At 38.9% G+C, this 25,705-nt stretch overlaps 1 protein-coding gene across 1 annotated transcript; it reads left to right on the top strand.

Annotated features, from left to right (window-relative positions):
• Nucleotides 1-434: 434 nt before the first annotated feature.
• On the top strand, nucleotides 435-23,420 carry klhl24a (kelch-like family member 24a). Its single transcript, XM_044367847.1, has 8 exons — nucleotides 435-714; nucleotides 2,255-2,373; nucleotides 2,486-3,330; nucleotides 5,707-5,891; nucleotides 9,907-10,025; nucleotides 18,183-18,371; nucleotides 19,752-19,940; nucleotides 20,052-23,420. The coding sequence occupies exons 2-8, from the start codon at nucleotides 2,299-2,301 to the stop codon at nucleotides 20,250-20,252; spliced, it is 1,803 nt and encodes a 600-aa protein (XP_044223782.1). The 5' UTR covers nucleotides 435-714; nucleotides 2,255-2,298; the 3' UTR covers nucleotides 20,253-23,420.
• Nucleotides 23,421-25,705: the final 2,285 nt, after the last annotated feature.

Genomic DNA, 25,705 nt, shown 5'->3' with positions numbered 1-25,705 from the left:
GCCACTCATCCTGTTTTAACGTGTCTATAGGATCACATTATACCTATAACTTTTAGATTAACACGATTATGTCTGATATGTTTTCGTTTTTCGTTGTATCCCTACGTGCCCACCATGGAAATCCGAAAGTTGGTATTTTATAGAGGTCGCAAAGTGTGTTTAATGGCGGCAATTTACAGCTAATATTGTCGTATTAACTGTTCATGCGCTATAACTGGTATTCCCTTGCGTGTATTGCTCAACTGCTGTCACTCCTTGTTATGAACTTTTTCTCCACTAAAAGTTGCGTTTGTTTGCAAACAAAGGACAGCCACGTGGAGAACTATAGGCGCTTGGGAAGTGATGTTTCTCATTGAGCAAAAAGCAAGCGCCAACTTTCCATATGAACTTCATTACCCATAATGCATCAGCAACACCAGTTGAGTGGGTGCAGTGGGCTGGATGTTTTTCTTTTTTTTCCTCCTGACAAGTATATATGGCTTCTGTGTTTACAGTTAGCTAGTTAGAACCCTTTGTTTTTGTCATCACCCCAAAGTCAAAATGTCCCGGCTGTATAACAGCCTACTTTGTGTCCCATAGCTATTCGAGGTCAGATATTGTAAAGGATACTAATAAACCTTTTTCAGAAAACAGATTTATTTTCCTTAGTACTTTTTGTTTTTTTCCACCGCTTGTAACTGAAGAGGAAGCTTCATCTGGAGACTTCTTCCTAAGGTAACGTTTTTTCCTCTATGACTAAGGATGTTGACAATTCTTATGAGTGTTGAATTTGGAATTGATAACTTGTTTTCCGTTTGAATTTGTCACAGTAATGTTATATTGAGTAAATCAACGACTCTGCTAACGTACATTTTCTTTTTTCTTTTTTTTCTTTTTTTTGAGCGTGTTGTCAACGGCTAACGGTCGGCACGAGACAAGTCTCCTTTGTCTAATAAAGCGAAGCAAACTATTTTCTGCTTTTTCAGTTAACTACATGTTCATACAACGTTATATTAATGCATTTCTACTTGGTTAACTGTAATTTCATACTTAAACAAGGAGACGTTGCCAAATTTAAACTCTTATTTTTTGAAATTGCAAAAAAGCTAAATTATATTTGCATTATTTTATATTTAAAGCAACCAATAAGACAATTAAAACATAAAACAATAACATGTATTTTATTTATGCTTTTTTTGTGTGTGTGTGTTATTGTACATTATTTTGGGGTTTTTTTGTTTGTTAATTGAATTCCTCCTCATTGTTTCTTCGTCAGTAGAGTAGGCAAAACATGCTTTGGTAAAAATCTTTCATGCGTTAAGACACCTCTGGCTAAACCTGTCCTCCAGTCTCCAGGACCTGAAGGAGGTGCTGCGCGTGAATAGGTTGACTCTTCTGAGGCTGAGCCAGAGTTAAAAATAACCTGAAATAAATTACCTCACTGGAGCAAAGGCTACACCCGCTGCTAGATTTACCAGGGCCAGTGGCCATAGATAAGAGAATTCAATGTTTTGATCAAATGTCTTCAAGACGTTTTGAATTTGCATATCCTAGATATAAACACAGTCTTTGTGGAAATGAACAAAGTATAACTCATGGGATATGTTTGTTGTGCTATGAGTAGCCCATATTTTTCTGAAAGAGATGTCTTAAGACTACAGGTGTACTTAAAGCACAAAATACGCCTCAAGGTTATCAAAAGCCCTGACTTTACACTTGTTGTTCAAACGATGATTAGCCTATGTAGTGTCTGATAGCATCCCTGCCCCCACTCTCTTTCAAAACAAACCTGACTGACATGTAGGTTGGCTTTCCAACCGTTGCTCAACCTCTCTCCCGCCTGTGTCTCTTTCTTCCGAGTTCATTCTGCTGCTGAGCACAACTGTTAAGTGGCATTGATGAGCTAGAGGAAGTGTCACGGAGATTTGTGTGCAGCTCAGATTTCATTCCTTGAAACTAGTTTTACTTAACTCTGATGTAAGACATTTTAGCATTGTCCCATGGGCTTGAAAAAAACGTGTTTGGTACTCACATGTTTTCTACCACTTTTGTACACATGCTTTGTGGCTTTACTCTGTGAGTGCTTTGTTTTTCTGTTCTCAATTTGTACTACAGGGATCCAATTAGGTTGCTATTTATGACTTCATGACCTTTCCAGGCAATCCCCCCCTGCCATATTTGATAGGATGCTACTGATGATATTAGTAAATAATAGGGTCTAATATGTTACGGAAGCACATTCTTTGTAATAGCACTACTTTCTCATCATCCTCAGGTCATTGTAAAGTTAAGAGAAGGTCTACATTGAAGGTAGCAGCCATGGTGTTGATTCTGGGCAGACGAATGAACAGAGAGGACTCTGGGGTCAGAGACTCACCAGCTGTCAAACGCAAGGTGCAGCCAAACAAACATATATTTTGTTTTTGATGTTTTATATTTCAAAACATTTGTAATAACTGATGAAAGTTACACATTTTACACATGTTTATACATGTTGTCTCCTAAGGTGTTTGAGGTTGACTCCAAAACCTTAGCCAGCCAGGATGTCTTGGACTTCTGTTCTGGCTCATCCCACTCAGAGGGCATCCTGCAAGTATTCAATGAGTTTCGTGACTGCCGCCTGTTCACTGACGTGGTCATCAGCGTGCAGGGCCGTGAGTTCCCCTGCCATCGTGCTGTGCTCTCTGCCTGCTCTTCCTACTTCAGAGCCATGTTCTGCAATGATCACCGCGAGAGCCGCGAGATGCTGGTGGAGATCAACGGCATCCTGGCTGAGGCGATGGACTCCTTCCTCACCTATGTTTACACCGGCCGCGCTAAGATCACCACTGAGAATGTCCAGTTCCTCTTTGAGACCTCCAGCCTCTTCCAGATCACCACACTGCGTGACGCGTGCGCGAAGTTCCTGGAAGACCAACTTGACCCTTGCAACTGCCTGGGCATCCAACGCTTCGCCGATGCCCATTCCCTGAAGCAGCTAGCCAGCCGCTGCCGCAGTTACGCCCTGGCCAACTTCTCAGAGGTGGCTCAGCATGAGGAGTTCCTTGACCTACGCAGGGAAGAGCTGGAAGAGTACATCTGCAGTGATGAGCTGTCCGTCGGTAAGGAGGAGGTGGTATTTGAGTCGGTGATGCGATGGGTGTACCACACTGTGGAGCACAGGAAGCCCATGCTGAAGGCCCTGCTGCACCATGTGCGCCTGCCCCTTCTGCACCCCAACTACTTTGTCCAGACAGTGGAGGGGGACCAGCTCATCCAGAATGCTCCAGAGTGCTACCAGCTTCTCCACGAGGCCAGGCGCTACCACGTGCTAGGAAATGAAATGATGTCACCCAGAACCCGTCCACGCAGGTAACTGTAATGTTGGTTTACTGGTTATACCCTCTGTGACGAAGGGGACTGATAATCTATCCAAGATGTTATCTCCAAAAGGAAAGAGATACTTGTTCACCAGTCAGTTTACCAAGTCACAACATATTTTGCTCACGGAAGTAATATGACTTGTTAGTCTAATTAAAGTCTGACAGTACGTACTGTTCTGCATTCACATGAATTATGAATGACTGTTGTTTCCGCTGTTTTATGAACCAATTATTTTATATTGGCGAAGAAAACATATTTTGTTTGATCTTTTGTCTTAATCTTGTTGGGTACAAACACTTATTCCACAGTGATGACAACAGAGGTCAGAGTGACATAAGAAAACTTGTCTTTTTAAGCATCGAGTCAATTTATGCTTCACATTTACAACATGAGGTTACAACCTACGCATGAACTCGATCTAATGACCTGGCAGTGGTGGTGGCGTTGTTGTTGTTGTTGTTTGTGTGCGTATGTGAGAGACAGGGAGTGTTATTGTGCTGAACAGACAAGTGTGTCATTGACTGAGCTTTGTTTTCTAGTCCTATTTTGACATGGAAATGATAATGAAGGAGGGAGGGCATGTTCATACATATACTGGTTGGTTGGAAAAAAAAAAAGAAAAAATGATGTGATGCAAGAAACGGCAATCAGGAAATGTTGAGTCTTGTTATCATACCAGCAGTGTAACTCACCTTGCTGATGTGTTTGGGTTCTTAATTTCCCCACCTTTTCACTTAATGCCTACATAGTTACCATTATTAATGCCATTATTTCTGATGTTTTTTTGACAAAGGCTTGCACTGAGTGAAACCTTATGAATGAGATACAAAACAGACCATATGGTAGCCTACTGTACAGCAAACAAGAGTGCAGCTGCTCTTCTGAGTTTGATTTGCTGTTAGGGTGAAATAGGGCAGTGCCAGTTGTCAGTTATTTAGGCTGTGACATGACGTGTATTTCAGGTGTATTGTGTCAGTATCCAGGCAGATCTGTTCAGATCAGCAAGCCAAGCAGGCAGTTTGTACCCGCACCGTCAGCTTCGTTTGCCCTGAGGGCCAGATCCTCTCCTGCTCAAAACAGATGCCAGATTCTCCCCGTTCTGTGTCTACAGCAGGGCCTCTGTTCTCTTGGGAAGCCACTAAAATCTCATTTATCACATGTACACACACATACACATTGCGTGAACAGACACATAAAGCTGAAGCGCTCCTGGGCTAAAGTGTCTCATAGATGTATACAAGCACGTGAAATGGCCCCAATCTTCCACCTGGATCTGACCTACACTCTATCACATGTCAAGTAAAGAAGAGGGAAATTGGGTGAAAGTGCAGAAAGTGCCACATTTGCACCGACAGCATTATCCAGAACATACAGTATTAGGAATTCTTTATATGGACAAACTACTAGTAGTGTTTATGTGGCATCAATATTTCAGAATGTTAAAATAAGAAAAGGAGCTGCAATTAGTTCCACTGTAGGAAATGTGGTGATATTCACAGCATGTGTTTTGAGCAGCCAAATAGGAAATCTTTGTGATAATGAAAATTCAGCTTAAGTCTATCTTCAAGTGTGTTTTGTTGTACTTTAGATTAATACCTCCTTATCACTTTAAACTGAACTTTACCTTTTAGATAAGTGACGCTATTCCTGTAGAAACCACTACTCTGTCCAAATATAATAAATAGCCCAAATTTCTACCCTCTAATTATAAATCCCTTTTATATTATAAAGTGCTGACCTGTTTATATGTCTTCATGCCATTGTGTATGTCTACAACTACATACAGTATTAGGAATTCTTTATATGGACAAACTACTAGTAGTGTTTATGTGGCATCAATATTTCAGAATGTTAAAATAAGATAAGAAGCTGCAATAAGTTCCACTGTAGGAAATGTGGTCTTATCCACAGCATGTGTTTTGAGCAGTCAAATAAGAAATCTTTGTGATAATGAAAATTCAGCTTAAGTCTATCTTCAAGTGTGTGTTGTTGTACTTAAGATTAATACCTCCTTATCACTTTAAACTGAACTTTACCTTTTAGATAAGTGACGCTATTCCTGTAGAAACCACTACTCTGTCCAAATATAATAAATAGCCCAAATTTCTACCCTCTAATTATGAATCCCTTTTATATTATAAAGGGTTGACATGTTTATATGTCTTCATGCCATTGTGTATGTCTACAACCATAAAGTATTTTAATTAGACATCGCGTCTGCAATCTATATATTCCTGTGTCTTTTCATTTAAAAATAATTGTTGTTTTTTGTTCTTATAATTGCTTCATTCGTGTTGTTATTCCCCCTCTATCTCTTGTTTTCCTTGTCTCTCCGTCTGGCTGACCTTCCCCGTTTGTGCGCAGGTCGACTGGCTACTCTGAGGTGATTGTGGTGGTTGGGGGTTGTGAGAGGGTGGGGGGCTTCAACCTGCCCTACACTGAATGCTATGATCCAGTAACAGGAGAGTGGAAATCACTGGCCAAACTTCCCGAGTTCACCAAGTCAGAGTATGCTGTCTGCGCCCTCCGCAACGACATTCTGGTGTCAGGTAAGACAACAACAATTCAATGGTATGGTCCTGATTAACACGTGCAAGCTGCCAAATACAATCTATCAATTGTGGTAGATAATGATTATTATTATCATTAGCCAATCAAGACATGTTTTCTAAATGTTACTAAATCTTCCTGTAGCTGGTTAAGTTTCTTTTTCACCACGTAGAAATGGATCAGTGACTCATAATTAATTTCATTTCAGATATCTTGTGAAAATTCGGAATTCAAAATGGCTGGTAACTTTAAAAACCTAAAGTAAATTTCAAACCATGGTCCCAATGCTATTTTACCTTTTTTTAATATCTTTAGTTTTGTACAAAAGTTCAATTTCTCTCACTTATCATTTGATTGTACTCAAAATTATCATACTCCTCCAAAAAATCACATGCACACTCTTAAGGGACATAATCTGTGTCTCTCTTTGCTTGACTTGCCATCTAATCCCCCAGTGGAGTGGCAGGAAAGGCCATAGTGGCTGTTTGCCTGCTGTTATTTTTACAGCCACAGACTGTTGGAGTTGAAGGAAAATATGAGAGCAACATCTGGATGCACTCTCCTTGCTCAGTGCTGGAAGAGGCCTTTATTGGCCAGCTCGGTCTTTTTCTCTCTTCCTATTGCTCAATCATCAGGGTCACCACCTTTCCCACTGGTTTATCGGCTTTCTAGGATGTCCTTTATATGACTATCTAACAGCCCTTTTTAATTTTAGACTGTGTCAATAGGTTGTGGTGTGATTAGCTTAAAATAAACCTAAATATGAGATATTATATCTATCGTAGCCTCATGTCAAGTCTGCTGCATTTTTGGAACTTAGCGCTGGGCCAAATGTGGCGTAAGCCTCCTTTGGTGAAAGAAAGACCTAGATTAAAAAAGACATTAGTATTACATCATTCATCTTGACTAGTCAGGATAAAGTTAGTTGCCAAGTCAAGCACTGATTTGAACATGTGCTGTGTGCAGAATGTTGTTTTGTATGGTTGTTGGATTGGGGGCATTTAGGGTTTTTTTTTTTTTTGTGAAATTTTTTCCAGGAATATGTATTGCCAGAAGTTCAAATGTGCCTGCTAGGATTATTCATGCTCAAACATGCTTAAATGAGCTGCAAAAAATGACTGGACAAATACAGCAGTTGAAAGAAGATATGGAGAAGAGAAAAAAAAATAAGAAAGAGATATATAGAACAAAAAGAATGTTCTTCCCTTTCAGCGAAGAGTGTGAAGTGTTTATGCTTTTTTTATGCTCTCGCTGTGCCAAGTCCTCACGTGTGCGCTATCAATCTACCCTCAAGCGCTGCCTGGAAAAGTCAACACACCCCTCCCCCCGTCTCTCTGTCTCACACATACATACACACACATTGCTTTATTGCATATTTTCATCCTCATTCACCCATTTTCCTTTTTTTGTTACCCCATCTTTTCTTAACTTTATTTTTCACTTGCACTCTCTCCATTACATTCCCACACCTACTTCCATTCTGTCTGTCTGTCTGTCTGCATTTCTCCCTGGGAACTAGTATAAATACCTTGGTGGGCCTCCAGTCTCCAGCATAGCTGCAGTAAGCTGTGGTCTTAAATAGGATGTGCCTCAAATGGGTGTACAGAACCTCTCAGGTCTTTCTGGGACTTGAGCCACAGCTATCTCACATCTATAGCATTGCAAGCAGCCACTTTTTCAAGTGAGTATGCTTTGAGTACTTGAGGTTACTGTTTGTATGATCTCAATTATAATCCAGTATCACAAGATATATGTGGTTTAGTGTTACAACATGAAACAAATATGCCTCCACTGTAGGAAATTGAATACATTTGGATAATGTGTTATCAGCTAGTGAGCAACAAGACAAGTGTGCTTACCTCATACATTACAGAAGCCTGTATGTCATATTCACAAATGGTCTGACTTCTCTAGTTGCCTCCTTAGACAACAGGATTGCTTTAACATGCTGAACTAGATCATTAGCAATAGCAATAAAAGTGTACGTAACCGTAAGCAATGGTAACTCTCAGAAAGCTGTCACACAAATCATATTGGGACCTAATTAAAGTCACTGCCTCTGGTTCTTAAAAACAGTAATTAGCAGCAGAGGGCCTTCCCATCTGAGCTGGTAGGACTTGACCAACTGAATTTTTTAAGTGGGACAAGACTCCGCCCGAGTCTGCAGGTAGTAGTTCTTTTAACTAGCCTTCTAGGTTTACAAGGCTCTCTTTGAAGTGTTACATCCTCTGTCAACTTTTTTCTTTCATGCAAATCTTTTAAAACGGAAGCCTCAATAGTAGCAGACTGTCTGGCTCTCTCACTATCCAGCAGATAATCCAGCAAATACATGTTGGGACTAACTTCCCTTCCTTGTCTCCTTTTGTCTGTGTACTATGGTGTAGGGTTGCAGCTAACCATTATTTTTATGACTGATTAATCTGTCAATTATTTTCTTGAATAGCCCATAAGTCAATTGGTCTTTAAAATGTCATAAAATGGTGAAAAATATCGTTCAATATTTACATTTAAGAAGCTGGAACCAGAAAGTCTTTGTATTTGTTTTCTCAAAAAAATTACTCAGAATGATGAATCACTTATCAAAATAGTTGCCGATTCATTTTCTGTCGATCGACTAATCCATTAATGGACTAATTGTTGCACTTCTACTACGTTGTAATTTAAAATGACTGAACATTAATTAACATTCAAAAAGCAGCTGATTTATTTAATTCGATGACCTTTGAAGGACCTGATTTTTATTGTTAGGATGAAACACAAGCCTAATAGCTCTCCCCACCTGTCTAGGCTGTATGTTAGCTCTCTTACAATACTGAAAATATCCTGCTTTGTTTGCATGTGAATACAGGAGAGGCCTAGGCACCTTTGTTTACACTGGCAGAATTTCTTTATGCCTTTAGCATTGTTCCATGTAACCACCCACATGTCTTTGGAGCAAATACACCCAACAGCAAATTGCAGACACTGAATTATATAAATATTTAGATTTTAGTATTAAGAGATGTGTCATGTATTACTACATGTCGTTAAGTAAGAAACACCTCTTATCATGAGGGCATCATGTTTCAAAGGGAGAGGTGTGATTTAAAGGCAGTTCTTATTTATTTTCTAAATCTCTATTAACTGATATCACCACCATGTGATCAGGTGTGAAATAACACAGATTGTCACTGACCTTTCTGTTGTGTTTATGTGCTTGAGTCTTATTGGTATTCATGCTACACCCATGCTCCAAATACATACCTCTCCTGAGCTTTTTCTGGGATAAAAGCCAGAAGATAATTGTCAATCGTACTAATAGAACTACAGTGGTAACAGTGGTTTTGCCACAATATCTCCTAGTTTTTCAAAAGACTCTTAGAAGATACAAACTTTGACTTCTTCAACTTTACTGTTGAGACCATGTTGGGGTCGGTTAACTTAGAAGTCTTCCTTGTGTACACAGTGTATTTTTACAGGATCTGTTTTGATCCTTACCTCAGTCTGTACAGAATCAACAGACAGATGTGTGTGTAAGTGTGTATGTGTGTTTGGTTGCTGTGGCGTGAAGAGGTTATTGAGAGATAAAGGGCAGCTTGTAAAAAATGTGTCTAGGTCGCACTGTAACCTAGTTGAGTGACTGCCATGTGTACAGTTCTTTACAGCGCATGTTTGCTCAGGGACAATAGATGAGGAATTTAATCATATGCAATGGCTCTGTTAGCAGCAAAAGATCCTGATTGTGTATGTGTTCACTTTAAAAGTAGAGATGTCAGATAAGACACATGCAACTGTGCCCCAGTTAGGAGGTAATCATTACTGTGACATAAACACACTATCCAAAGCTAGCTTTTCACCAAGAGCAAATCAGATTTATTTTTAAACCTCTAATTTGTATCAGATCAGATAGTTGTAGTAATAGTGATCTGGGTTATTCAGTGCTAAATTTACTTATGGGTTCTTCTACTCAAACTGAAAACAAAATAGTTTTAACTATTGACAACATCTGAAATATTTAACTTTTGGTGTTTTTAGGTGGTCGTATCAACAGCAGGGACGTGTGGATGTATAACTCTCAACTTAACCTGTGGATCAGAGTGGCTTCTCTTAACAAAGGCCGCTGGAGACACAAGATGGGCGTCCTACTGGGCAAGGTAAGGAGAGACCTCAAGCCGGGTTTATGCTTCTGCATCAGGGTGGATAACGACCTCACCAGAGATGCCTCTGATGGAGAAATTTATTTATAGTTCAGTGTCAGATTTTACCACTTGACAGCACCATCGCAACACTAGATAGTTGTGTCACACATTATCGAGCCCTCTCGTATACCCCAAAGTAAGCATGTCAATATTTCTCCTTTACTTTATGATATGGAGTGACTATGGAGCCATGATCGTAGTGAACAAAAGTTTTGATTAAGTTTCTCTACCATGTAGGAGAAATCACAAGTTGCCTTATCTGGCCGGTTATAGTGCAGATAGTCTCCACAAAGTATCTTATGGTCAGCATAGCCCTAACACATAATGTTTTTTTTAAAGATGTACACATCAGCTTTGGTTTAACCTACAGTGTGGCCACAGAGGCTACAAGTGTAGCAACAGTGCTACGGCGTAACTCTCCCACACACAAGTATAAATCCAGCACATACACCTCCTCGCAGTAAAATGTAAGGTATGCTTGTAGAAATGTCAGTCAGGGGTGCTTCAGAGAATTAGGATGGCAATGCAGTGCATAATCATTTTCTTTATTACCTGCTGCTACCCAACGTGGACATTTTGGCAGTGAAGAATGAGGAATCGCCTGCAGGAAATATAGTGGAATGTTCCATGGAGCTTTTTTACTACTTTTGATTCATATCTCTCACAGTCATATGTCTCATCTCACTGCTACACATACTGTTTTAAGGGCTCAGACTACAGGAGTATTGGGCCGATTTATCCCCGATTCACCCCTCCCAACAATCAGAGGAGAAATCCGGTCTGGGACCTTGGTCGGTAACCTCCAGAACTGCTTGCAGACTCATTCGGGGCTACCCCGATAATTTCAAACATATTTCATATTTAGGACCACAATAGCCATTGAGAGAGACAACGCTACAAGGTGCTGCTAATGGTGTTGCCAAGCAACGGTAAACATTCTAGCCCTTGAGGCTAACGTTAGCTAACACACTACTGTTGACAGATACTAAAAACAGTCAGACAGTTAAAATCTTACCTCCAGTTCTCGCTGAAGAACAGACAACCCGTGTTGAACGCGTCTCCCCAACCATTTTTTCATCCAGACTCGTTTAGCCTTCTGCTTTTGTTTTTTCTCACTGCAAAGCATTACTAAAGCGAGTTATTGCACCATGTCAGTCTCCATTTTGTTTACATCTGCTTCCCCATAAGATCACATAAGATGGTGCATTGCTCCCTCTGGCATGATAATCTTAATAATATCCTGTAGTGTGTGATGCACCATTATTTTCAAATCTTATAGTGTGTGCATGTTTGAGATTAGAGTGAAGAACATCTGTGAAGTTTCTCCTTATGTGTCTGATGCAACCCGATTTCAAAATCGATTAGGATTTTAAAACTCCATAGTCTCAGTCAGCTTTACCTACAGGCTTGAAAGAATTTCTTTTTAAACGCACCAAAGGTTTTGCATAATAGCAATGATTGACATTAAGTATCCAGTCTTAAACTTGAGTAACTCATCTGTGGCAGAAAAGCTACACTAAAGAATTCCAGTCACATTTGCCTATTGCCTGCTGTCTGCTCATCAGTGATCATCTATGTTGGTATATGAGAGCACCATGTGACAAGGAGCAACGTTTTTTTATGCGTGTGACTCATCCGTTTGTCGCCCTGGGGTTTGTAAACAACTGGTGCCAGCTCACACCCTGGATGCATAGGAGCTCAGTTCAGCTGAGAGCAGGATGTTTGCCTTTATTTAAAACTGACATATTGGAACAGTGCAGGTGATTCCCCCATTACTTACCCCACACATAGTAATTAACATGTTCATATCCTTTTCCTTCATATGTCAGATGATGTCATCTGAGCCCCGTATATACAATATATAATCTCATTTGCAGATCTGTGATCTTTGATCTAACATGGTGCGTTACATTAATGCAACTTGCATTATTATTAGTAGTAGTAGTAATATTATCATTAATACTGCATATACTGTTTACTCCTGGTCAATATTTTGTACATGCCATCTCATTCTCTTCCATTCAATATTTAGAATTTAAACCTGTAGCAGCTTTTCTCGCTTAGAATATATTTTACATATTTTTTATCGTAAATTCTTTTCATTTTTATATTATTTAGGATTCATTTTTGTATATTTTTGACTGTTCTGCACCACAGTACCAAGGCAAATTCCTTGTATGCGCAAACCTACTTGGCAATAAAGCTGATTCTGATTTTGATATATACAATATGTGAAGTGCCACATTAAAACCAAAGGACTGACACCAGTTTGGTGATGAAATTTGAGTAAATTTTATATCTACACGTGACCTTATTACTAATCCTTGATCTCTGCTTCTACTCTTGAGCTGTACTATTTACAGTCTGTAGTAGAGGGCCAGGTGGACATTCTTGTTTAAGGGCATTGGGAGTTTAATGGATCTGTGCCAGTACCTCACACTTCCAAGTTCCATCAGGCCGTATCATGCTTCGTGTGTCTCCACTCTGCTGGGTTTGCATACATAGTCATAACACAGCACACTTAAATGTTTGTGGTACAAGGCTGTTCACTACACCTATGAAACAGATTAAATAACTATATTCCTAACCTGCAAAATGATTTTAACTGCATGTGTTTTGAAATGTTCTTGAAACTAGATAGTCAAGTCCATCTTTACATAGCTTTTACGTTTGTAACATTTGTGGCAGTGAAGACCATGATAATGCAAAACAAATGTTTACCACTGGTAATACGATGACATGTGTAACTCATGAACTGTGTCTGAACTGTAATTATCTAATTAGTGTTGCGAAAAGAAGAACAGCCATTGATTGTCTTGGTTGAAGCATGCAGCGCATAAAAAGAGATGACTCAAGCTAACACACAAGTATCATCATGTGTTGTGTGTGCTTTAGTCATCATGTGTACAAGTGCACATACTTGTATATAACATGGATATACAAGTACAGTTGGAGAGCTTTGGGCTGAAACAGGACTTTATTTACATAGTCAGAAAAGGCACGACTCAGGAGGAGCTGCAGGAACTGTGAAAACGTCTTTTTTATTTTATGGAGGTCTCTTTGTAGCCAATCTGTATCGGATTTTTTTATGCTAACCAGCACTCAAAATGCAACAACACCCAAAATACTTAGCCTTGCCACAAAAGCAACAAATACAGTCATGCGTGCATAGAGTCAAATTACACACTGCTTCTCCACAATAGTGAGGTAATCCGCTGGACAGTCACACTGTGGCTATAAAAGTCAATTATTAACTCCATCTTGAGACATGTATCAAGGTATGGTGAAAACAACTTGGACTAATATGGTTGACATTTAACTTCACTCCATTTTACAGTTGCAGAACATTGCAAGTTTAAACTTCTCCTAAATCTGTAGATAACTTAACACTATCATGCAAAAAATATTTGATGCTAAAATAAGATATAAGCATAGCAGAAATTTTTGTTGAGAACCACAAACATGCCTGCAACTTAGTTTAAACTGGCTGCACACAATGTACATGCAGCAGTGACAAATATTTCGTGCCTACACAGTATATACACACACACACACACAAACACACACGCTTTATGCCCTCTCTTGAAAAATGCATTCCTTGAGGATGTTAAATCCCAGAAGAGGCTCTTGTCTCCAACCACTTCCTGTATCTGTCACACATATGTAGTTTTGTCCTTCTCTTCTCATATTTTCTTCTTTCTGTCTTTCTCTTTATCAAACTACTAAGGGTTGAGAGTCAAATGGTTTTATCCTTTTAAATGTCTTTAGTTAATTACTAGCCATTCTCCTGAACATGTATATGTGCTTGTTATACAGGCTTGTGGAGATAAATTACATCCTCTCTCTGAGGGAAAACTTTTTTTTTTTTGTAAATTGTCTTAGCTTGTATTGTCTTATCTCTTGCGCTTATTTGTTGTCATTTTCCCACAGAATTCTGCTCTTCGCTGCGGCATTTATCCCATTTAATTTCCTCATATCTTTTTACAGAGTTTCCAATGAAAGCATTTCATGTTGTTTTCATTCCAGATTATGTCTGTCTTCTTATCTAAAAAATGTACAATATGTGTCTCTTTAGGATGTATATCAGTGTTGTAATTTTTCCCAGAATTCAGTTCCTTCTTCTTGAGTTTGTACCCAGTAATTTCCTCATTCAGTCTGTAATTTCCCCTTCTGATGTACAGCACCGATGCTCCAGTTGTGTGTGAGCGTGTAAACAAGCCTGTATAACGAGCACGTACGCATGTTCAGGCTTTTGTGCAAGACCTCTATGCTGGCTCCAGCTAACGCACTGTTCAGACTATTTGCATATTTGGCGAGCAACTCAAATATGTTCTCACTTGCACACATAAGCACACTTACATTTGTCTTACTATACTTGTCCAGACCCTCCATTTACTACATTCATTCACTTATTCCTTGCTGTAACCGTTAAAACTTCTAAAGATGGTTGTCACATGTAGAGTACAAGAAAATACAAACACTTCTGTGTCCTGCATTCTGGGATGGCCTGTTGTACTGGTCTTGTTTCCATAGAGTATAAGCAAAAATAGGTCACCATTTGTTTTCCTCCCAGTGTTATGTCTGCACTTGGTGACGGCTGTTCTCATCTATCATAATGTCTCGCTCTTCATTTCTCTCTATCTTTCTTTGTCTCCCTTACAATCTCTCTCTCTCTCTCTTTTTCTGTATGTAGTTAGTCTCTCTGTTTCTCTCGTGGTTACCACTTCTCACTTCTCTGCACGTTTAGGAAACTGTTAATCATTCATGGTCATAAAGTAAGCCGTGAACGTTCTTTTTCAGTGGCTAGAGAGTTTGTCCGCAGAGAGCCATGAATCATGTTCGGCTTGGTGTTTAAGTGATAGCCACATGCCTCAAGTGGGTATGGAGTATGTGCTACCATCATCAAGCTAATGTGGAATGTGCCAATATTGATATACTAACTGTTTCATGGTGTGTTGAAACCGTGTGGGGTGTTTTATCGAGTGAGTGCAGAGTGCTGAGGGCGAAAAGAAAGGAGTAATCCAATCCCCCCCCCACCCCCTTCAAACAAGCTAGTGTCTGGATATCCTCACTAGAAGGTTAAAGGGTCTGTTCACCTCAAATACAGAAAGGCACAGTATTTCATTTACCTTTTTGTCCCCATTTCTCTGAGTATGTCAACACATTTCACTGTGGTTATTTTCTGGTAGAAAGTAGTTTCAGTGGAAACTGTTTACAGTGATTTCTATGGAAGATCCAGAGTAACCAGGACATTGTTTCTGGAGAGACAATGCTTTTAGCACCACAATCCATTCATCCCCATTGTATTGGGGAAGAGGCAGAAATCTCACAGGTTGGGCAATTGGGATAAATGAGTAATGTGTTTTGTAATATGAGTGAATCAACGCTTTCAAGATCCCCTCCAGACATGTATTAAGACATACAAAAACACTCTGCTTAGGACAATAATGTGTGTCTGATATGGTTTTTCCACAAAAAAAGTATAATTACCACTTTAAAATCCTTTAAATGACATCGATGGACATGCACCTCCTGACCATCAGGAACCGATCATACCACAAACCTGCATCCGCACCCTCAGATCTGCCAGCAGCTTGCTCCTCCGGGCCCCCAGTACTAAGCTCCGCACCATGGAGGATCAAGCCTTGTGCTCTGCTGCACCACACTTGTGGAACAGCCTTCTTAACCATCTGAGGGCAGCACAGACCCTAGACTCTTTTAAAAAAAAAAGGCCTAAAAACCTTTCTATTCAGGAAGGTTTTTTTTAATCTTAATTGTTATTACTATTTTCTTTATGATGTGTGTTCTATGGTATTAATACTGCAGCACTTTGAGTTTCACAATGAATGAAAAGTACAGTACAAATTAAATGTAGTATTATCTACTAATTCCTGAATCTTTGAATACAGAAATATATTTAATTTCAGTCATTTCAGCAGACGTTTAACTGCAGGACACAAGATGTCTCCTACTTCACTGTAAAGTTCATTCTCAGTGTTTGTGCACAGGAGGCTTCAAGTTTCCACATGACACTCTGTAAGTTGAATATTGGACCAGGAATGACTTCAGAACTAGTTGTGATGTCACAAATCCTGCTCCTAGGCCCACCCCTTACAATTGCATTTTCAGGGAGCACAGAGAAACTTTCCACTTTCAGCGGATGAATGTGAAATAGCCTTTTAGTGTCAAACTCTGCACACACATCATTCCGCACAGTGAAGATCAAACATCCAACTGAAGGAACAAGAAGAAAAAACATATTTTTGATTGGAAGGGGACTTAAATACCAGTACAAAAGAAAATCTTTTTAAACGTGCTCATTTTGGGTTTGATTAACTTTATCTCTCAATGCCACATAGCCTTCTTATCTCTCTTTTGTTTTCTCTCTTTAATGTGTGGCAACAAACAACCCAAATTTAACATTCATTATCAGCTGTATCAACAACATGGAGTATTAAAATAAACAATTTTCATCTGGTCTACGTGACCATAGTCTCATTTTTTTGAATTACAGTGGGGCAACTGTGCACCACCGAATGTGGGCAAAACTGGCGTGTGGTTGTCATCGTAGAAACAACAGACAACACTACTTAGCAAACACCACCTGAATTGTTAAAGAAATTTGCATTTATTTCTGTGAATGCATTTATGGAGTTTGCTTGTTTTTTTTCTTTCTCTGTTTCAAACTTTTCAGTTGGAAAAGGCGGTAGTGCTATCAACTAGGTTAGGTGCTGAATGCAAATATCCATGTGCCCCATTCACTTCCCTCTTTCTGTTCCCCCTTTTACTCTCCATCTCTCTTTGTATCTTTGTTTCTGTCCCTCTCTCTTTGCTGTACTTGTTTATGCTCCAGATATTGTGGAGAGACAGGAAGAGCCTGAAGGTTTTCTATTGCATAAGACCAGCCTGTCGATGTTGTTATGTTCATATTCAGTGTATGTCCGACACGTGATCTCCCTCCAGAGAATCTTATTGAGGAAATAGAAATTTACCACAAATCTCGACCTTTAACCTACTTTTTTTTTTTTTAACCCTATTTCATTTAAAAGCATTTTTCTGCCATACTTTGCGCCAAGCTTCTACTGTTTGATTATTTTGACATTCTTTGCTCTACAGGAGGGCAGTATGTGTAATCACAAGGCACTTGTTAGAGTGCATATCTTATGTCAACAAGAATAACTCTCCAGCTTGTAATGCTCCAGATCTCAGAAAGGTTTGTTTGTTTGTTGTTGGTGGTTCAAAATTGATTAACCAGAAAATGGCATGTGGTAGCGTTTTATCAGCCACCTCAAAAATCTAAGTTGCTACAAACTAAAAAACCAAACAAACAAACATCTTAGATCTACAAAATGTGACCAACTCACGCTATGGCCAAGGGGTAACTTCCACAGAATTTCACCAAACCTGTTTGCAGGGTTGTGAGATATCTTGCTAAAAACTGAACAAAAAACAGATGGGAATGAAAACATGATATTCATACAACTTTATTCACAGAGGTAACTACAGTCACACACAGCAAATATCCTTTATAATGTTTTGAAATGTAAATTATAATAGGAATGAAGATATTATGATGACACCACATGGCAACACAAATTCACAACATGATGTTCATCTGAAAGACCTCATTTGGAGCTTGAATCTTAAAATGACACTATCATAGTAGGCCATAAAGTCACTGTAAACCACCAAGACACAAGATTCAAGGTATTTTTATGTTCTTCCTGACAGTTGAACATATTCGAAAGCAATGTTGAACTCCAAGGTTAGCAAATGCAGTGGTGCCTGCAGAGATTCAGAGCAGTGTTTACACATATTAGAGCAGTGAGGGCAGGGATAATGGTGCTTGCTCTGAAGCAAAACGTCATCCTTCTTCTGTACCTGATAGACTGGTTCTCTTTCTTCTGACGTAGAAGCTATTATTCATATTTGTGAGTAAGCTGGAATACAAACATCTTTCTTAGAGAGATTATGACTGTGTTTGTGTTTCTGTGTGCATAGTGTACTGCATGTATAAAAGTTAACACAACTCATAATGCACTTCTATCTTGCTCTGTGTGAAAAGCATTTATAACTCCTCTAATCCAAATATGTTTGTGTGTCTGTCCTTAGGTCTATGCTGTAGGTGGCTATGATGGACAGAGCCGCCTGAGCAGTGTGGAGTGTTATGACTCCTTCTCAAACCGCTGGACAGAGGTGGCTCCAATGAAAGAGGCAGTCAGCTCTCCAGCTGTAGCCAGTTGTGCCGGCAAGCTCTTTGTCATAGGAGGAGGGCCAGACGACGACACTTGTTCAGACAAGGTGGGAAACAGATGTGTGCTTCATTCAACCACACACTTAAGCACATAGTGATGACAGCTGAGGTGCTTTTTTGTCTCAAAAATCCTGTTTTCAGTGATTATACCTTTAAAGGTACAAAGGATGTGCAAACGATCATTTTTCTCAAGGTAGACTTGTCAGTGGGTTGTCTGAACTCAACTTGTTGGTGTCAAGAAATACATATGCAAAATGTTATGTAGTTCACAGACTCTGCATGAGTATATATGAGATAAATAAATGATGGAACATTTATAGAGCATATTTATGGCACATTTTGCAGGCAACTGCAGACAACAACAAAAATTTTTAGCCTCTGAAAGGAAACTGGTGTGATACAGAACAGAAACTGCATCTTTTCCTGTTTAACATCACTGATTGGCAGTTTGTTTGTCGCAATAACATTTATATCATGGCTGTCTGGTTGATCCTGATTAAGCTATTTTTACTGAATTAATTGTATACTGATCATTATCCATGTTTATTGTAATTTTTTAATTGTCCAGTAATTCAGGTTTAATTTCACATCAGAGAGTCAGTGATAGAAACGCATTTACTTAATGAGATGACAATGATGTGATGTGACATGTTGCTGATGGAAACAGGGAATGGTACAAGAAGACCTAACCATTTTTCAGATGGAAATACAAAGACTCAGCTTACTTACTTAATTACTTAATTACTTACTTAGCTTACTTACTTAATTACTTACCAGTAATGCTGCAAGACCAGCATGTTAGAGGGACTGTTGGGTAACAATAATTAAAAGGAATTTAAGGAGGGAATAGTTTGTTATCTGTCACGCTAAGATGTGGCAGCGGTGCCACTATATAATAGTTTGTTTAGATAATCCCAGACGTCAAGAGATGACATGCTACCCTGGAATAGTTTCGTTATGTTTCGATAGACTGTTGTGCTGCTGGTGGTAAACAGGAAAACAATGGCATTCACAGGAATACAAACGTCAGCAGAAACATTTTTCCTTCTCCATGGAATAGTTGGCGTATTTGTTTATGTCTGTGCAAGGTTGATGCTGGCTCCAGTTCTGTCGAGCAACTTATCTCTGGAGTCTACTAACAGGGTAATTTACATTGATCTGATCGTGTGAAATCATACGGGTGTGCTGTTCACGTTAGTAGTAGTTAGAGACAACATTGTTTGAAAGGAGGCTATTTTAAAGCGCAATTGGAGAATGAAGCACAAGTTAACACACACAATAGTCAGTCAAACCACAGAATAAGCTACACGTATTTCTTTTTTTTCTATTCAACTATTTTCTCCTATATGGTATATAAAAAAAAAGTTATTTTTCTTTCTTTTCCCCTCAGTCAAACACAACTAATTACTTGTAACTGTATGTCACAGGTCCAGTGCTATGATCCAGAGACAGACTCTTGGTTACTACGGGCCAACATCCCCATCGCCAAGCGCTGTATCACAGCAGTGTCCCTCAACAACCTGATATATGTGTGTGGAGGTCTCACCAAGTCCATATTCTGCTATGACCCCGCAGAGGATTACTGGATGCATGTGGTACAAACCTTTAACAAACAGGTAAGAAATTAAATGCAAATACTGAGCACTCGAGGAACTACAGCTGCAAGAACGTTGAATTTGTTTACTCCGAAGCTGCTGTCTCTAATTTCTGTCTGTTTCTCCCTGCAGGAGAGCTGTGGCATGTCAGTGTGTAACGGTAAGATCTTCATCCTTGGTGGCAGAGGGGAAAATGGCGAAGCGACAGACACCATCCTGTGTTACGACCCGTCAACAGGCATCATCACAGGAGTGGCAGCCATGCCGCGGCCTATCTCTTACCATGGCTGTGTAACCATCCACCGTTACAATGACAAGTACCACAGGCTGTGACCATAAACCAACACAGACAGACAGACACACACACACTCATATGAGTGCGCACACTAAAGAACTTAAACTCTTTGAAACTTGGGCTATTCAAGTTCACCCCATGCCCAGCACAAACACAATCACACACTTCTTTCGAGCAGGTATATAGTTGAGCTGATTTATTTTCTCACAGCATCATGTAGCAATAGTCATTGTGATGCTGTGAATATGTAGTTATTGTGTGCCATAGTTATAGTTCTTCTGTGGAAGTTCTCAGTAGTTGATAACCCTAATAAAATGGAGTCAGATGGCAGATGTGCCTTGCATTATTAGTAACGGCACAAGGTTGGGAAGTAATGGATCATCAGAAAACCCCCTTATATATGATAGGACTTCGGAAAACTGATTATGAGAATGGTCGTGGTTTATATTGTAAGAATGAATCAATCAGATTGCAAATATTTGTGGTAAACATGGGCAATTAGTTGTTGAATTACCAAAAAATATTTTAAAGAAAATATGAGTGTAAATTGTAATAACATCAGGCAAAGAAAATGGTTAATGCTGACTGTAGAGGATGATGATCCTCTTGAACACTGAATTCAAGTTTCTATATGACAATTAGTTGTTCGCTTTCCTAACTCTATGTTTTAGTTTTCTGTAACACTACTTTCACACTAACTGAAAAGCTTATAATTACAAGCAGGTGATCAATAATTGATCTACATTTTGAAAGTGCCACTTCCCAACACTTGTGCTTTTATCACTGTGCAAAGTAACATCACCCTGAGATGTAGGTCACTGATGAGCTATCACGATCACACCTTGTGCTAAAGAACAAAAACAAAACCTTGAGGCAAAAATTGACAAGTTCCATACAGAGCCAAGAGTTATCTGCCAGCAGAAGAAACATTATATGAATTTATTACCTGATTAAAATGTGGCGAACAGTCTGCAAGCCGCTCTCCCACAGTATCAGTAGTCATAAAAAATAGTCACTCTCACTCGTCGATAGAGAGTAGGGTTGAGAGAAGAGATAAAGAGCAGAGGCTGAGTCAACATATTGGAACATATCCACTGTTAGCTTTTCTCTCTTGTTTCCTTTTTTCCCCCTCACATCCCTCCACTTATCACCTAGCTGCACTTCCCATGTGTGTTTCCATTTCCAGCTGTTCCAGCTGTTTCATCACCTCACATTTTCTGATCCACATCGATATCTCCTCCACAGCTTTATTTTACTACATTATCATTAATATTATTACACACATTAATGATATTTTCTTTTTTAACATTTTTTAAGTTATACTTTTTCTTTATTTTTTTTATGATGTTTGTGTTATTGTATTATACATGCAGTAGCTTTAGCTAAGTGTGTGTGTTTCATATCAATGTTAGTTCATTGGTGTAGCTGGGCTTGTGGGTGGTTTTGTAGATTTGAGAAGCCTTTGTAGATCAAACTCGAAGACTGCTCTGAGTAAGTGGTGTGCATGTACAGTATGTATGTATGTTTGTATGTGACTTTTACGATGGATGAGTTGGAGCGATGGAGGTTTCTCAATGAGTTCTAGTGTAAGCGTTGCACGACTGCGCCCTGTTAACAGAACCGTTCACCAACGCTGGCACCTCTCACCTGTACACTTACATGTAAAGATGTAACTCGGGGTAACCATAGATACCTCCAGGTGTGTGTGTGTGTGTGTACGTGTGTTTTACTAGTCAGCTAAGGTGGTGTGTGTAGCGGTGCTATACCTCACACAGGGAGGGGAGGGGGGAGGGGGGGATTGAGAGCTCTGAATGACAAGAGTTTTGGATGGCTCATGGTCAGTAAAAGTCACCTTTTATTACAATAGGTGTTGATAGACTAGAGATATTGCTGTGAATATAACTTTATGTTTTTGTTTTCTTTGTTTAACCTGTATTTAAATGTATATCTTTCTTGGTTGCATATTGTTTTTTTTCTGTAACTGAGAGCCCCAATTGTGCACTTTGACAGAATCCTGTTAAATGTAGAATTATATGACGATGATTTCCTTTTTTTTTTTTTTTTACTGTATCAGTAAATGTTCTTTGCTTTCATGTGACGTATGGAAGAGATAGTAAATGGGCCTGTCAGCTCCTCCTGTTGGCCGCAGCCTGCTATGGTTGTGATATACCAACAAAAACAACAAAGACCACTACAAGAGAGCAATGTTTAGAGTGAGTCACCTTTCCATTTTAGGGTGAAAAATAGGAGTTTGTATGTTTAACCGTCTAATCACGTGCAACTTGACATCATAATTACAGAACAGAAGGTGCTTCCGTCTGTCAGTTACAATAACAAAGACAGGCAGGGGTATTTCGGCTTAAACCATCCTCCAGGCGTTTTCTTAGAAGCATGAGTTTAGTGTGAGGTCTTCAACAGTAACACCGGTTAAACAGAAAACACCCCCAGGCCCACCTACACTCCTTTACAGAATAACTCAGGAGGCCAACAAGGGGAGGCTGATGGGCAATAAAGTGGTAACTTTACAACACAGAGGGAGTTAGATAAATAGTGAGAGAGAGAATCTGAGTGTGTGTGCGTCTGTGATTTCACTGAGTATTTACTCAAAATGGGACACAAATACTGTCCTGTTATGTTGATTTTTAACTATGTAGAGGTTTTCATACATTGTTTGCTTTAAGATTATTCATTGTTTTTGTGTCTGTTGATGTTTATGTTTATTTCTCTTGTTGTGGTGAGTTGTGGGACTGTGTGTGATATTGTGACTTCCACATGTAAATGGCATGCCCTGAGTTAAATTCCCAAGAGTTGAGTGTTAAAAGTTGATAGATGGATTTTAATAGGAATGCAGGTATAAGCCAAAGTGGATTTGATTTAATCCCAAAGGTGACTTTGTGGGAAATATGTCCATAGGTAAATTGTGCATGTAAAACGGGTGGGTGGGGGGGCTTTATTAAAGAATGTTGCCCTATGTGCCTTAATAAAAGAATAAACCAGCAGGGGAGTTAAATTGGATCATTTTGATATCAACTTTTATTATCGTATGTATGATGTGATATTTTAACACCACTTTCTCCTCAGATGCTCTTTGGCTAACTGCGAGAGAGCTTTGTGTTGTTGTTTTTTTTGTAAACTGCAGTATGTTGAGTTGTAATGGTTGACTTGTGTAAGAGAAACATCAATAAAGTTTTTCTTTATATACCAAATTTTGTGTACTGTCTGGTCTCATCACAAAAAAAGGTTTAAGAGTGGAATAATGTAAGAAATATTTATAGGTATTAGTAGAGTTTAGGGGACAGACTACAGTTTTTTAATTGCACGAGGAAATTGTATCAAGTTTTAACTTTATTTATAGATGTACAGTACCAGTTGAGAAAGTGTGTCCAAACTTTTGACCAGTACTGTGTGTATTTTTTGTCTGTTATTTTGTGATTCATTTTACACTTCTCCAGAATGCATTATTATCCCTTTTAAACCAAACATTGCGTTTTCACTCAATGAGGAGAGAAATAAATTATTTAAGATTAAAAACAGCTGTGGCACTGGGTGTAATAGATGAGCACGTTGGTCTTCACACCATAAATATGTGGAGAATTTAACAGTGATTTATGCTAGCTACATGATTATATGGCCAAGATTGAACCCATTACTGTTGCCACCACCACATAACACAGATTTTTAGTTAACCACCAACACCAAGAGATACAATATAAGGTCTAATTAAAATTGCTGCAATCTGCTCCATATAGCTCATTGAACCTCCTTTTTCATCAATCATGTTGATGATGCTTTGATTAGCTGCTGTGTTGAATAGTATTATATAAAACAAGCCACATTATCTGACACTACCATTGAACTTGTGCTGTAACGAACATTCACACGGTCTTTTTGTCTTGTACTATATTATGGTTTTGGTTTTGTCAAAACCACCAACAGTTTTACAGATATCAAATGGGCACAATGTCAATTCATTCAATTCATGTCAATACATAAATTAGTCTTGCCCATAAGGCATTTGGCCCTTGCAGCATATGCTGTTCTTTTTTTCACACCTGCCAGCTTGTGGCCCTGTGAAGGTTGGTTTACTCTGCTCTCAAAAGATTTAACTTTACATGTCAAACTGGCCTATTTTTGAATAATATAGCTATGTTGAGATGTACACTGACAAACATCAGACAAGGGACACTGTAGTGAAATATCTCTTGGCAAATGTCGTTTTATCAATGTAAAAACAAAGTATACACTTTTAAACCTGGCTGGAATGAAGATGAAGCTAAACTCCACGCTGCTGCAACAGAGGCCTTAAAACATGGATAGTTGGAAAAGGGATGGGTCTTTAAGTAATTATTATGTATCCTTTTGGAAAATGTTCAGAATAATAAAGTCAGTTTACAGTTCTGAGCGGCTCTGATGAAATTTCTGGAAAATTTACTATTAATCATTTAATTGTGTACATAACAAAAAGTCAACTGCTGTTAATGTGGACTCCATTTAGGGCAGCTAGTGAAGCCTGATGAAGTGTGGAGCTATACAAAACCTAGATGACAGTAAGGCATGAGAGACCTTATCACATTCCTGATTATCTAAAATGTTCTAATCAGAAACTTGTTCCCTGTCTTCTTTCATGCTGGCTTTAGTTCGTGGCATACTATCTGACTTATGATCGACATGTTGTTAGTGCATGTCATAAAAGATAATACTCTCAGGTCTCCAAACATGCAATAGCTACTTTTCATCTCAAAGTAACTGAGAACAGGTTCAACAGGTTCAAATTATTTATCTTCACAGATGACAATAATGTGTTCTTTAAAGCAAGCATATGCATTGCAAAAAAGGAAATTCAAGAAAGTTATAGTATCTTATTTTAATATGCTTAAACTTTTTTTTCTTATCAAAGACAAATACCCCTGTCAAGCACCTTATGCACTATAGGTTATTAGACTTGTTTCAAGTTCTTAATTTGTCTTAGTAAGTTATTCAGTCTATTTGTCAGCTAGAACTGAAAGGAACAAGTCTGAAAAGTGGATTGCACTGTAATCACATGGTATCCCACATCCCTCATCTATGATGAGAAAACAAGATTTTTAAACTACTTTTAAGGTTAGATCTTGTTGGATAGTGGCTAGATTTTTATGATAGTTTCAAGAAAACCTATTTCGTAATTTTTGCTTATCCCATTGGCAGGTTTTCTTGCTTGATCAAATTTCACTAGCTCAAAGAATATATTGTACTGTTTTTGCAGTGTACATTGTTGTTCTAAAAGAAATCACTTCTGGACCATTGTCACCATTCTGCCATACTCATGTGATGCCTCTAAGGATTTCCACTGAACCAGTTAATGAAAAACTTATGAAGTGTTGATGGTGGAGTAAAACTCATGAATATCTACTTGCTTGCTTGTGTTAACATGCAGGTTGAAAGAGGTGACGGTTTGACAGGGTGCCATCTCCATTCGTGTTTATGGATCAATTATTGTAAAACTGGTTGTGTG

Source organism: Thunnus albacares, chromosome 12 (assembly GCF_914725855.1).
Source record: "Thunnus albacares chromosome 12, fThuAlb1.1, whole genome shotgun sequence".
Classification (NCBI taxonomy): domain Eukaryota; kingdom Metazoa; phylum Chordata; class Actinopteri; order Scombriformes; family Scombridae; genus Thunnus; species Thunnus albacares.
Note: the sequence above shows the minus strand (reverse complement) of the source record. Positions and strands in the feature narration are given on the sequence as shown.